This window comes from Aedes aegypti, chromosome 2 (assembly GCF_002204515.2).
Source record: "Aedes aegypti strain LVP_AGWG chromosome 2, AaegL5.0 Primary Assembly, whole genome shotgun sequence".
In the NCBI taxonomy this organism is placed as follows: Eukaryota; Metazoa; Arthropoda; class Insecta; order Diptera; family Culicidae; genus Aedes; species Aedes aegypti.
Window position 1 is genome coordinate 44462540 of NC_035108.1, and position 15003 is coordinate 44477542.

Below are 15003 nucleotides of genomic sequence, written 5' to 3' on the forward strand. Positions count from 1 at the left end.
TCTTACTTGAATAGCATTCGAACCACCATGACATTTCTAAGTTTTGATTTGATTTGAGCTAGAAATCTTAAAAAGAAACTCTTGCCCCACTCGAACTTTTGCCCCACTTTACTCTATATATATGTCCATATATTTATCGCAAACTATTCAGAAATATCGTTTTGAATTGCTGCAATGTTAATACTCAATCGGCTGGACAGCATGGTCAGATCGTATTTTCCTGTCCCAGTTTGCTAGCAATATGATGACAAACCGGTGGTTTACTCAGGAAGAAATTCCCATATTATACCCGTTTTAACACTACAGTGGTTACGTTGTATTCTGCACAGCATTGGTAGAAAAACCTCGCTTTTGGCAGATACTTTTGGCCCCATACCAACTTTTTCTTGTCTCATTTAGATCTTTCAAATGTTATATAAGTTTTTATAAACTCTATAGTTTGCATAGATTTTGAGTTGAGGTACTGCGAATCAAGAGGGTAACGAAAATCGTATAGTTAAGGTCCTTGACACCATAAATAGGGTGTATTTCCAGCAGCTTTGCTCTGTTTTTCATGAGTGATTACTGCTTAATTTCAGAATTTTGGTCGACAACAAGTCTTCAACACGAACCGTCCGAAAATACGTAAGTTCCCCTACCTCCAGTAAAATTATAAAGGTCGTGTATGTTTTTTGAGATTGAAAAAATATAGATTTATTGCGTATTCATTGTCCCACTAATGAGAAAGTGAAAACAATATCGTTTAAACGAAAAAAGTTAAAAAAAGCAGGTAGACTCACGATTTTTATTAATTTAAACATACACAGAAAAAAACATTCCATATAAAATTCAGCGTAAATTATGCACATAAACGGAATGCCAGAACTTACGCAAATCATCATTACGCATCGTGTAAAACCACACAAACATCATAAAATTTTATTTGAACACCTGGTTTGCTGCTGAAAACGTAATTTCTTGACCTATCTTGATGCATGGAAAATTTAGGGAAAGAATCGCTTTTCTCTGATCGCAGTACGCAGTTCAAAAGAAAATTTCTGCGAGGAATTTCTCGGGCGATTCCTTTTTAGCAGCTTATAGTAAAATTCTAAAGAATTCCTCTTTTTATTTAATAATACGAAAGAGCATGTATTGTATTTTTCCAACTCAAATAACTGCTATAATATATTTAAACTTCAATTTCAAAAATGGTTCCAAATATGAGCCTTGACATTTTTGATCATGTTTGATGTTTACTTTGTCGACTAGTTCTGTTTGATCCTTCGACCTTGACGATTGCTTCTACGGGAACGGGTGATGAGGGAGGGTCAAACATGTCGCGCGTCGGTCGGAAAAAGTAAAAAAGTGAATCGGTCCGCTAGATCTGTTTGATCCTTCGACCTTGACGCTTGCTCCTACGAGGGCGGGTGATGAGGGCAGGATCAATCCTGTTGCGCGCCGCTCGCGTGGCAAGGTGGAATAGTGTCGCGGGTCGCAGAACGCGTTAGTAGTGTTTGATCCTTTGATCTTGTCGCTTGCTCCTATGGGGTGAGTGACGAACACTTGATCGGCGTTCAGTTGCGTTTATCGAGTAATATCGCGAATCCGGTTAGGCGCATTCATTTTAAATTATATATTTATCGTAAAGTAAAACAAATCCCTCCCCCATATCCATACTCCAAGTGTTTACTTGTGGAAGTGCAGAGGACTCCTCGGCTTCCATAAAGCAAGTAACACGTCAACATTTCTTTCCCATCCCCAAATTGACCTGCATTCGAACGCAGCCGGCGCCGTTATTGTTCATTATAATGAAAGCACCAGTACTTACACATTGAGGATGCTACTGATCCCGAGTAGCGTCTGTTGGTTCCCTGTGTAAGTACAGCTGTTCTTGCAATAACGGAGTAGCATCTGCGGGCGGTCAATCATGCTCATGCTGTTTGATGTTTACTTTGTCGACAAAAATGCCACAGAAGTTTTAGTTTTAACACTGGGGTAGTTCCTATCAAAAATTTCGGAAGATACACGGAAAACAAAATATACCCAAAATTTGAGTTTAAACCAAGGGGTGGGACAAAATCTCAAAAACCGTAAAAAATGTTTTTTTGGACTTAAACCAACGAAGAATATTTATCAGCAACAATCAAGAACCGCTGATGAATGAAGACGATCTCCTCACCACATCGTGCCTGTTCAATTTGGTAGACACGAAGCACCAGTAGAATTTCTTTTCGGAGGTGTACGAGCAACGTACGAAATGCAGTCAGTCGGACATTGTCCCGTAGGTGGGCTACATCGTGCCCGAAACCGGTCGACAGAAAGGTAATTTTGAAACTTTTTGACGATAGTAAGAACTATAAGTGTTATGTCTTGTCTCGCGTGGCGTACGTCTTGAATTTCGTGTTTTTTCGGTTAGCACAAATCACACTAATTGATAGTGATAGTGTCGGTGCTTGGTATTAAATCATGGAACATTATTATTCACGCTAAGTAATATTAAAGCAAATGGCTAAAGAAACAAAATTTTTCGAGTTTATTTTGTTTGTAGTTTTTTAGGAAGTTTATTTGATTATAATTCCACATGGAGCAAATAAATTCATGAATATGGTTTGTCTCATCCGTGGGATTGAATTGCTCTCCTTCTCAACACTCTAAATCAAGGTTTCATGGTATCAAGAATGAGATTCTACTGTACTGTATTTCACTGATTTAAGACAAGTTAGGTGTTCTAATGATAAAAAAAAAATTTTTGAATCTATTCACACTATTTTCATGAAAACAATAAAGATACGTGCAATCAGTTCTCATTTTTTACTTATTTCCTTAGGCCGTTGTAACTTAGAAAACGTTATTTCAATAGCTTATAAACAGTTTTTCTTCATCTAGTATGAGAAACTCTTTAAAAAGCCTGATAAATTGGGAAATTAGGGTAAAATTACTATGATACCGATGCGTGCGATAAGTTTTAATTCACATCCTCACTTCCATAAACTGTTATCACTTGAAAAATGTTATGTCAATAGTTCATAAACGGTAATATGATAAATCATATGACAACCTTGAGGAATTGGAAAAAAATGAGAGAGATACCGATCTGTGCGATCAGTTTGAATTCTTACATTCATTGTCATTTTTCGTCGAGCTTATGTCAATAAATACATAAACATACACTATTCTCGTTTTGAAAATGAGCTAAGACTGGAAAACGATCATTGGAATAAGTTTTGTCCCCAAATTCAGATGAACTTTATAGAAGGCTGGAGAAATCCAGCTAGTGATGCATTGTTTTAGGTACGGTGACCGTCCTTTTCAACTGTGTCAAGTGTCCAAGATTCTATATATGTTAGCATAACCTATGCATATGCCAATAAATTCCTGACCCAATTCAACGAAACCAATATGATTTGGTTCCAAGTGTATACTCTAAGTGAATACCCCTAATATCTTCTCTTTCGAAATAGCATTTAGTCGGATGAGGAATATTTCATTTGATATATTTCATCGACAATATCTAATTTTACGCAAATATAAGGGGGCAGGATCCGCCATTATTTCAGAATTTTCAAAAGCGCTATTTAAATTTACATGAAAATGTGTGTATTCTATTCTCTGACCGAAACACAGTGAACACTTTTTCTTGGAATAAATTTCAATTTTGAACAGAAAAACTGCTCCTGAAGTTTAGATGATGACGATGATTATGATAATGGAGCGTTGAACGATAAGTGAATACCCCTATTTGCAGGCGTTGCAGATTTCGCTCTCATTTGAGAATGAAGCACGATCAAAGCAAGCAAAGAAAAACATCCCATCTGTTGCGGTCCACGATCGTCATTGTATCGCAAGGAGTAACAAGTCTGATAAATGGAAGCAGCGAGCGAGAGCCCCAACGAGAGAGCGATGATAACATCCATTTTTCTCGCTTGTTTACCGTTGGGGATAGGTGTTTTTCTTTACTGGCACGATAAACAATCCACGAACTTCCAATAACAACAGTGTCCCCCAGGCTGGGAGCATGTTTAGAGGGGTTTTATTATGCACTACTATCCCCCCAATCTGATCAAACTTGTAGCAGTATACGATAAACAGTCTCTCATAATGTGCAGCATGTTATGATAGTTACAGAGAGCGATACGTGAGAGATTCTCTCAATTTTCTCAGAATTCAATCCCTGCCTATTTGAAAAGATCATAAACAGTAGGGTGCGGCTTATTTTTCAAAAGTTCTCAAAACCAAAAATTCGTGTGCTCAACTGAATTTAAATCACATTAAAAGAGAAACCTCAAAATATGAGCCAAAAATATTAACATTTAGAGGTGGCGCAAGCGTCTTATAGGTGAATTCTCAGGTTATGAAAAATGACAAACATATCTTTGTTATTTTCCAACCGATTTTGAAACTTTTAGCATAAATACCTTCAAATTTAAATTTGTAAAAACTTTGTAGAACATCAAATTTGTCTAAAATCAAAACTAGTCTTAGTTAAAAATACTTTTATCCAAATTTTTCCTCATTTTACTGAAAAAAATCATTTTTGTTTGACCATAACTTCATAATTACTCAATCAATTCCGAATATTTTCCCATGTTTTTGAAGCAAATTTAGTTGTTTTTGAACTGTTCATACAACACATTTTTCTAAAAAATGGTTTTGACTTAGTTATTCAACAAAAACTACCCAAAAACATGATTTTTCAATGAAAAAATCAAATTTCTATTGATTATTTAAGTTTTTTTCGCCGGAAATTACATTTTTTCAATAAAACTTAAATTTATAAAGCATCTTGCCTTAATTACGAGTTGAATAGTGCATATATTTCTTAACATATGCAAACATATTTTTGTTTCAAAATTATTCAAAAATTGTTGCAAAGTCATTCACAAAGGTTAAACAAATTAAAAAAACAGTGTCAGCTTTAGAGATAATATTTAACTGGCAAAAGCTGGCATTTTTCATTAAAAAATCATGTTTTTTCAGTTTTTGCTAAAAAAAACTTGGTCAAGAGATTTTTTTAGTAAAATGTGATGTATGAAAGGTTTGAAAACAATTGAATCAGCTTCAAAAGCATGTAAAAAGATTTAAAATCGGTTGAGTAATCATGAAGTTATGGTCAAACAAAGTTGAAATTTTTAGAAAAATTGGGAAATTTTGGAATAAATTACTTTTAAATAAAACTATTTTTGATTTTAGATACATTTGATGTTCTACAAAGCTTTCATTAATTCAATTTCGAAAGCATTGATGCTAAAAGTTTCAAAATCGGTTGAAATTGAACAAAGTTATGTTTACTTCACTGAAGGTCATTTTTCATAACCTGAAAATTCACCTCCAAGACGCTTGCGCCACCTCTAAATGTTAATATTCATAAAGCTCATATTTTGAGGTTTCTCTTTTAATGTGATTAAAATTCAGTAGAGCACACGAATGTTTGGTTTTGAGAACTTTTGAAAAATAAGCCGCACCCTAATAAACAGTTTCCCTGCTTATAATATGGGAAATCCTATCAAAAACTTGATATTTTTGGAGTTCGGGTAAAATCAGCATAATAACGATACGTGCAGTCAGTTTTAATTTATACACTCTCTTCCTAGGACTGGCATTGCTTAAAACACGTTATTTCAACAGCTTAAACAACTGTTTCCCCTTATATAATAAGGTAAATCCTATCAAAATCCTAACAAAAATGGGGAAAATTGGTAAAATGGGCTTAATAATAATCCACATCCGGCCACTAGAACAAAGGAACTCTTGCACGATCGGTGGGGCAAATGTTCGTTTGAGACACTTAATTTTAAATCTGTTAGAACTAAGAATGGCTAAATATTTTGATACAAGCATGTTCAGCAAAATTGTAGCTAATATGATAGAGGTTTACCGTGCGGTATTCATTTTTTTTTTGCAACTGTTATAGTTTTTCTGGGTATTCTGATTTTTTCACTTAGGTCAAACTTTTGCTCAAACCTTCTCTAAGACCTCCTTATGGAATTACTGAAAATGTGTCTACAAATACTGATAAAATTTCGGACGAAACTCCTTCGAATAATTCGCTAGAGATATCTTGAAACATTCAATCAATTTTTTTTCCGAATTTATGAATAATATGAATCACATAACAAATTCCGTAATAAATCACTTGTGTCACCAATTGAAATTTATACATAAACAATTTTCAATAATTCTATTGCATATATATCGTAAATAATTATTTAACAAATTCCAAATTCCTTCATATTTTGCACTATATTCTGAAAAACTGTCAGAATTAGAAAAAAAATCAGGAAATATTGCAAGGAATGCATTTTTTTAACTGTTTTTTTTGCATTGCACACAACTTACTAAATATTTCAGGTATACAAAAGCGTCTCCCATGAATTTCTATTAAGGACCACCCAATTTTTTTTTCGATTTTTTGTTTTTAAATAAATGTTGTTGATACTCAGGAAAAAAATGTTGATTGTCAAAATAAAATGCCGAATGATTGAAAATATGCTACATTTGAGCAAGTTTCCCAACCATTTTTTAGTTAAACTGATGAAAAAATATATTGTGTTGTACAATTTTGTGGAAAAAATATAATCTGCTTCAATTTTGAAAAATATAATGAAATTTGAAGTAATTTTTTTAAAGAATCACAGTTTACTTTCGAAATAGCTTGAAGAAGAATATAAAATACTTGATTATTAACAAAAGTATAGTAATTTCGTTATGAAAGTCGTGCCTATGCTTCATAAGCATCCTACATAAATGAAAATAAAACCACCGATGGTTCGTGCAAACTTCCACTTGGAAAACACTGTCCTCCACAGACAGCTGATTCAGGCACCCCTTCAGTAGTAGTGAATGAACAATGCTTCTCTGACACCCCCGCGCGTATACTCCTCCATGGTGTAAATACTGCGAAACCAGAATGAATTCATCGCCCAATACCAGTACAAGTTGCAGCGGGCAGACGTGAAATTCACCTACACGATCTGAGCGAGACAACCGGTATTTCGATTTGTTTATGTCTGATTCGAAATGGATGAATGAACGAGCATAGAAAAACAAATTATGCTTGTAGGGGAGAATGTTGCAAAACGCATCTTTTTTTAATTCAACCTGAATTGTTAGTGTCATATTGGACAGGGTCTCATGCCAAAAAATGTTTCCTATTATAGTTATGTAGTTAGGTACTCTACTTAGTTCATTGTAGAATTCAAGCAAGACTTACAGCCAGTATTGAGACCAGCAAAGTAATAAATATTGAAAACAGACATGACAAAAGAGAAATAAAATTAAAAAAATTTAAGAGACGTTAGTAGCCAAAAAAGACCTCTTTAGGGAGTTCCCGTAGAAGTCTTTGGTGTAATTACTGATACAGCTTAATGACAGATGCGGGAAGAATTCTTGAAGAAATATAAGGAGGAATCACAGTCCAGAAGCATGTGGGGTAATCAATTCTTGAAATGCATTCAATAGTACTATAGGAGTTTCTTAAAAAATCTGAGAATAATGTTTCGGAGGGTTTTTCGATGGAAAACCTGTTGAATTCCTAAATAGATCTTCGTGATTAATCGTTCGTGAGATACCTACTCACAAAGATATACTAAAGGCATTACTTAAAGATTTGTAGCATGAGTTCAAGTAAAAATCTGTAAGAGAACGTTCCAAAAGAAATTTAGCAGAAAATCCATGAAAAATCTCTAATAACATTCTGTTGTTAAAAAAAAAGACAATTTACACCGTCTTGAGCCATAGGCTGCACAGACTGAACATAATCAACATTAGACAACGGACACACAGAACGACCAGTGAACTGCCCATAACTGCCAAACAGTCACATTCGACATTTTTGACAAAATGGGGTTAATACCATGGAGAGTCATCAAATGATAAATACTTTCGATCAACTTAATGAAATCTGTGAGATTGTTCTAGAAAATTCGAAAAAAATACCAAGTTGTTTTGTCACATTGGTAATTATAACCGCATAACAGTCACATTGAGATTATAAATGGGCCTAGTAATGTGATAGCAATGAAATTTCAATCAGAATTATTTTCTGACAATTCACCTAGTATGCGATATGAGCTGTACAAAATATCAGCCTCAAATAAGCACTTTTGAGTTCCTGGTGATTTTGAGAAATTTTAGTTTCCTCCCATACTGCCATAAAACGCATTCTTGGTATTCCATTTACTCAATGACTACTTTTGTCGAATGTTACAAATATGCAGTTATGGGCAGTGAACCAGTGAAGAATTTTTCGTTTGACGAAAAGTTTTCTCCGACTAGCGCGGGAATCGAACCCACACTCCGTAGCACAATACGCCTAAACGACTGTTGTTTATCTGATTGGACTAAATAGAATATGAAGAGCTCCTGAGAAAATTTCCAAAAATTGATGTATTTAGTATTTGTTTATTTGCATAGAAAAGTGCTTATTGTCAACCATTGCCTCTTAAAATAGCCTCTAGGTATTCCTTAGGTATAAACCAAAGCATTTTCTTAAGATATACATAATCTGCATTCATATGAACTGTGACTAATATGCATGTCAATAAAAAAACAGGTATTGCATGCACTCGTACAACTGAACCCACATGTGTATGATGGAGCAAAACGATATCTTTCCTCAACTCATCAAATCATCTGACCGAAAATTTCTGTGACCAACTGTGCAAGGTCATTCAAGGCTCGTTACCCATCAACTACCTGTAGCTGGCGCACGGTGGTGAATGACCGTTCCATCTCCCCAAGTTGAACCCCGCACTTCGTCTGAATTTCTTTGCATTTCCGCAATAGCTCTAAATTTGGTCATTTTCTCAACGCTCCAGAGCCCCAAGTCAAAAAAAAAAAAAAAAAAACTTGGTACCGAAAGATAGTCGACTGCAGACTTTACTACCGTACCTCACAACTTGTGATTGCCAATGCCGACAGCAACCCTACCGTGAAATTGCACCATCATTGAAAAGACCCACCTGTGAACAGCTTTTACCATGGGTAGGCAAGTCATAAATTTGGACAACTGAAGCCGTTGTGCGTCGGTAGACAACCAACGATGACAAGAAGTCAGCGGAAAGCTCGAAAGAAAGGCAATTCCTCAACTTTTCCCATGAGCGTCGAAACGTGTAAGCAAAGACAATGATTCACGCTTCGGTGATCTTGAATCAAATAGAATTGAATCAGAACATTTTTGTCACAGTAATAATTTCGTAATTTGGGTTGATCATTCCTGGATCCATGATAATAGATATAATTTTTACTTGTCAACCTTCAAGAGCTCATCAGAAGTCTTTCACTTACAAGAGTTCATTAATAATCTGTAAGCATAGTCATAACGAAAACTTGATCCTTAATTGTATAAACACATATTGGTATAAAACTTATTTATTTTTCTTCGAGAGATCACTGATTATACATGTTGATACAAAGTCCTGTACTCACGGAGTTCTTGGATAACCCTAGTCAGTCGTTGGGCTCACAACTTGATAGATTATGGAAGGATTTTTATATAAACGAAAAAACGACAAAGAGAATGGTTACTCACCCTTCATTCTGCCGTCGTCTTCTGGCCACAGCCGGGTTCTTCAGGATCGAGTCCACGTTGCCGCGGCCACCGCTCGAGGAGACCGAGTGCTGCTCCCCATCGCTGGTGGCACCACTTCCGGACGCGACGAGATCACTTTTCTTCAACGGAACGAACGAACTGGGCGGAACCGGCGGAAACAACGCGACCCCACCGGGCGGAACATAACCTCCGGTGGACGCGGCCGTATTCGACACGTTACGTAACATTTTCGCGAGATTCTTACCGGGCGCGACACCGTCGTCTTCGTCGGACTCGGACGAGGAACCGACACCGGCAGCCGATGGCAACGCGGCCGCATCACATTCGATGTTCGAAACGGTAGTGGATTTCTTCAGATTGCTCACCGAAGAGTGGGTAGATTTGCGCAGTCGAGATTTCAGTTCGGAGTTGAGATCGGCCGGAAACAGCCCAATGCCGCCGGACTTTGACTTGAGGATGCCCTTTTTCAGATCAGCTACAAACGGTAACGGCTGCTGACCCGAGGGCGGTAGATAGGCAAATGGAGATTTACGAGGACTAGTTATTTGATCTGCAATGAGAGAAGGGTTATGTGAGAGAGAAATGAGAGAAAGATTAGTAAAGTGATAACCGCAAGTGATAAGAAAACACAATTAAACGTGAACGTAAGCAAACCACGAAAACAAAGTGAAACAATTACGATTTTACTGAAAACAAACAATTCAAGCGAAATCAGTAAAACGAACAAATTAAAAGCGTTGATGGTTAAACTCGGTTTTGTGATTGAAAGCGTTTAGTCGTGTTCTGGTGAATATGACACGCACACCAATGAGTTTGTCGTCGAAATCTGTAAATCAAACGAATTAGCTTCTGGATACCTCTCATCCTATTCTAGAATCACTGCAGTTGAATCAATAGAACTGTAAGCCGTCACCATTAGTCGCCAATTACCGTGGATTAAACCTAACCTCCCTCGCGCTTCAAACTGTTTGTCGTTATGAAGTCACCTGCAACCGCCTATGAACGTTACACAGACGCTTACAAAACCTCACAGCGACAAACCGGCGTATTTAAGAACCTCGCACCGGGTGAAGTTTGCCCAATTAGGTATCAAAGTGAATCGAAAAACAGAAAAAAACTGAAAGAAACGTACCGTCAAGAAAGGTAAAAAAAAAACTATAACGAAATTTGTCCGCAACTGTGCGACCAATGTTCGGTTGGTGTTGTAGTTCGTCAGTCGGTAAAACAATAGAGAAAAGATGAGGATGATAGGAAAGATCCAATGGTCGTCCAGCATTCATTCGAGTCGGTGTGGGTTTGCGTGATAGTCTTAACTAGTTGTCAGCGAATCCAATGGCGGTTTGCACGGTCCTTAGCGAAATGACCTAATGCTACTCTCTGCTAGCTATGTGTGTACGACGCCGCCAGATTTGCACTACTTTGAGGAATCGAGGAATGGAGTTCTGAAAAAATGCTTGTTCTAGGATGGTGGTTTAATCTACAATGTGGTAAGAGATGCGAGAAAAAGAAAGAGAGAGGGGGAGAAAGAGAAATTTGTGATTATTTGGATCATAGAAGGGCTGAAACGGGTCCTGAGATTGGTTGATGTGAAAAGCGCTCTGATGGGGTGTACCATTAGTTATATCAGAAAAATTTTAGCGTATTACATATTAATTATGTAATCACACCCTTATTTAACAGCATGACGACATGTTCTGAGGAAAAATCCAAGTAACAATAAGAAAGCTGGAAAAAAGCTTTGTTAAATTCAAGCGTGTGCTAGAATAAGGGCGTAAGTCGCATGATCGATTTCTCTTCACCGATCCTCTCTTCTGTGAATAAAAGTGACAAGATGCAAGTTTGTCAGCATTTTTTCACCTCAGGACGCAAGATTGCAACGCTGCCTAGCGGTTTGAAGTGAAAAAATGCTGACAAACTTGCATATTGTCACTTTTATTCACAGCAGAGAGGATCGGTGAAGCGAAATCGATCATGCGACTTACGCCCTTATTCTAGCACTCGCTTGAATTGTGATATGAAGCTTACGAAGGTTCAGAAATGAAACTTACGATGATTTTGATAGGAAGAATGCTAGCAAGCTTCTGGGAAGAAGATATACAAGTTTTAGAAAAAAAAACCCTTTCAAGCTGCTAGATGAAAGTTTTTTATAATTTAGGAAGGAAGATTTCCAAGCTTCTGAAGGTCAGCTTTCCGAGCTTTTGAAATATAGTTTTCCAATCTGCTAGAAGGATGCTTTGAAACCTCATGGAAATATTTTCCTAGCTTTTGAAAGGAAGCTTTCGAAGCTTTTAAAGGAACCCATCTCAAACTTAAGAAGCTTTCTAAAAAGCTAGAAACAAGTTTCACAAACTCTTAGAATTTTTTTTGCAAATTTCAGGAAGGAAGCTTTTTGAACTTCGAAAAAAAGCTTCGTAAACCTCTGACAGTAAGCTTTTCAAGGTTCTGCAGCTTTTGATAGTAAGCTTCGAAAACTTTTGAAAATAAGATTTGCAAGCTTCAGAAAATAGCTTTTGAATCTTTCGGATTTCGTAGCTCCTGAAGGAAGGGAGCTTTTCAAGTAGCAGGAGAAAGCTTCCAAGATTTCCAGCAAGCTTATAATGGATTAGCTCAAAGCCATGAGTAAATCTTCGTTAGGAGTATTGGTGAGTGAAAGAACAAAATTTTTTGTTTTCATTCAAGTGAAATTAACAAACACGATGCATATTTGAATCTAAACGAGAGGAAGGAAGCTTCGCAATAATTTGGAAGAAAGTTTTACGATAATTTGGAATAAAGCTCCACATACTTCTGGAGGGAAGCTTTCCAAGATTCTGGAAACCATCACCTCAAGTTTCTAGAAAAGTTTTGCAAGCTTCTGGGTGTAGATTTTTCAATCTTCTCGAAATAAATTTCGCAAGCTTCTGAAACAAGCTTTTAGAAGCAAGCATTCCAAGCTTCTTGAAGGACGATTTCCAAGCTTCTAAAAAAAGTTTTCCGAAAGAAAATATTGACAGTTTTTTTTTTAAATTCACAATTATCTGATAGGAAACTAAGGAAAAACCAGGAAGGAAGGTTTGAAAACTTTGCTTTCAGAAAGCCTCTAGAAGGGAGCATCACAAGCTGCTAAAAAGGCTGGATCCTGAAAGAAAACACTTCCTGCTTGTGGAAGGAAACTTTGCAAGCTTCTAGAAGATAGTTTTTCAGTCTTCTTGAGAGAGGCTTAACAAGTTTTTGGAAGGAACATTTCCAAGATCCTGAAAGGAACTTCTGCAAGCTTGTGAAAGAAAAGCAAGCTTCTGGAAAAAAAAAGCTTTCCATGCTGCTGGAAGGCAAATTTCCAAGTTGCTGGATGTCAGCTTTCTGAGCTTTTGGAAATTTCAAGCTTTTGAAAAGATGCTGTCTAAATTTCCGGAGAAAAGTTTTGCAAGGTAGTTACGCGAAGCTCTCGAAAAAGGCTTCGTGAGCTTCTGAAAGGAAGGTCGGGAACAGACCTGGTGTAATGGTTAAAACACATGCCACATTACACCGAGGAAAATGGAAAATAAATGAAAAGAAAGTTCGCAAACTTCTGGAAAACAGCCTCGCAAGTTTCTGGCAGGAAGCTTTCCGAGCTCCTGGGAGTAAGCTTTCCAAGCTCCTGGAAGGAAGCTTTCCAAGCTCCTGGAAGGAAACTTTTCAAGCTCCTGGAAGGAAACTTTCCAAGCTCCTGGAAGGAAGCTTTCCAAGCTCCTGGAAGAAAGTTTCCCAAGCTCATGGAAGAAAGCTTTTCAAGCTCCTGGAAGGAAGCTGTCCAAGCTCATGGAAAGAAGTTTACCAAACTACTGGAAGGAAGCTTTCCATGCTCCTGGAAGGAAGCTGTCCAAGCTCCTGGAAGGAAGCTTTCCAAGCTCCTTGAAGTGAGCTTTCGAGCCTCCTGGAAGGGCTGACTAAGCTCCTGGAAGAAAGTTTCCCAAGCTCATGGAAGAAAGCTTTTCAAGCTCCTGGAAGGAAGCTTTCCAAGCTCCTGGAAGGAAGCTTTTCAAGCTCCTGGAAGAAAGCTTTTCAAGTCTCGCAAGCTCCGACAGGAAGTTTCTGGAACAAAGTTTCAATGAAGGGATGTTTTTAGCTTTTCGAAGCAAATTTTTCTAACATCTGTGAGAAAGATTTCCGCTTATTGAAGCTTAAAAAACATGTTGAGGGTAACTTGTAGAAGAAAGCTTCGCAAGATTTAGTAAAGAAGCGCCGCAAGCTTCTGCATGGAACTTTTCATAGTTTCAGGAAAGAAACTTTCTTAGATCCTGGAAATAAGCTTCGCAAGCTTTTTCAAGGAAGTTTTATAACCTTCTGTAAGAACACTTAGCAAGGTACTGGAAGAAAAGTTTCAATTTAGTACGGAAGCTCAATAGCTTGCGAAATATCAAAAGAAAAGGAAGCTTAGCAAGCATCACAAGCTTCTACAAGAGAACTTTCATAACTTCTAGAAGTCAGCCTAACAGGATCCAGAAATGAGTTTTGAATGATTTCAAGTTGAAGCTTTTCAAGTTTCTTGAAGGAAGCATCAAATCATCTGTAAGGAAGCATCGCAAGCTTCTAGAAGGAAATTTCACAAGCTTCTGAAAGGAAGCTATATAAACTGCTGAAAAGAAGCTTTTCATGTTTCTAGAAAAAAGTTAGCCAAGCTTCAGGAAGAAGATTGTAAACTTCTAGAAGCTCTCGTCACAGGCTTCTGGAAGGAAGCGTCAGGGATATCTGGTCGGAAGTTTCGCATTTATGGAATAGCCTTATAAGATTCTGGAAGAACGCTTCGCAAGCTTATATATGGAAGCTTTCCAAGCTTTTATAAGGAAGTTTTGCAAGCTTCTATAACGAAGCTTTGCACTCTTCAGGAAGGAAACTTCGTAAGCTTCAAAAGCTTCTGAAAGTAAGCTTTGGAAGCTTCTGGAAGGAAGCTTTATAACCTTCTCTAAGCACATTCAGCAAGGTAGAAAGCTTCAACAACTTTAGAAGAAAGCTTCGCAAGCTACTAAAAGATAGATATGCTAGCTTTCGAAAAGAAGTTTCTCATTTTTTGGTAGAAAGAAGGCATCAACAGCTTTTGCATGAGAGCTTTGAAATATGCTGGAGAAAAGCTTTGAAAGCTTCTGGAAATAATCAAAAAGTTTGGCTAAAACCGACTTATAAGATACACACAAAATGGTACACCACATCAGAGCACTTACCACCGTCTAAGATCTGTCTAGCTTCTGGGAAGTATGCAATACACTTTACACACAACCCCTTCTACGAAACTGCTTTCTAGCCAGACTTCAAAAAATCAACAAGACAAACCCCATTTCGTTCCGAGCCCGAGCCCTGACTCACACACCTAGGAAAATTTTGTCGAACTCGCTGTCCGCCATCGAGAGATCTTCCGCCGTAATGTTTAGCTCTTCAAAGTGCTTCAGCTGAACAATCTTGCTCGGTCCGCCACTCACTCCACTGGCGACGCAGAAGCTCACACTTGCCGCATGGTCCTT

General features: G+C 37.4%; 1 protein-coding gene across 19 annotated transcripts in view; it reads right to left on the reverse strand.

Annotated features, from left to right (window-relative positions):
• Positions 1 to 15003, reverse strand: part of LOC5577073 (supervillin) — a 953578-nt gene that overhangs the window by 263275 nt on the left and 675300 nt on the right. For 18 of the 19 annotated variants that reach the window (XM_021840691.1, XM_021840690.1, XM_021840689.1 and 15 more), the window contains one exon: positions 9509 to 10079. In XM_021840691.1, coding sequence (XP_021696383.1) covers positions 9509 to 10079 — 571 coding nt within the window. Of the gene's footprint in view, positions 1 to 9508; positions 10080 to 10661; positions 11004 to 15003 lie in introns of those variants that run through there. The other variant, XM_021840700.1, reaches the window with a different exon arrangement.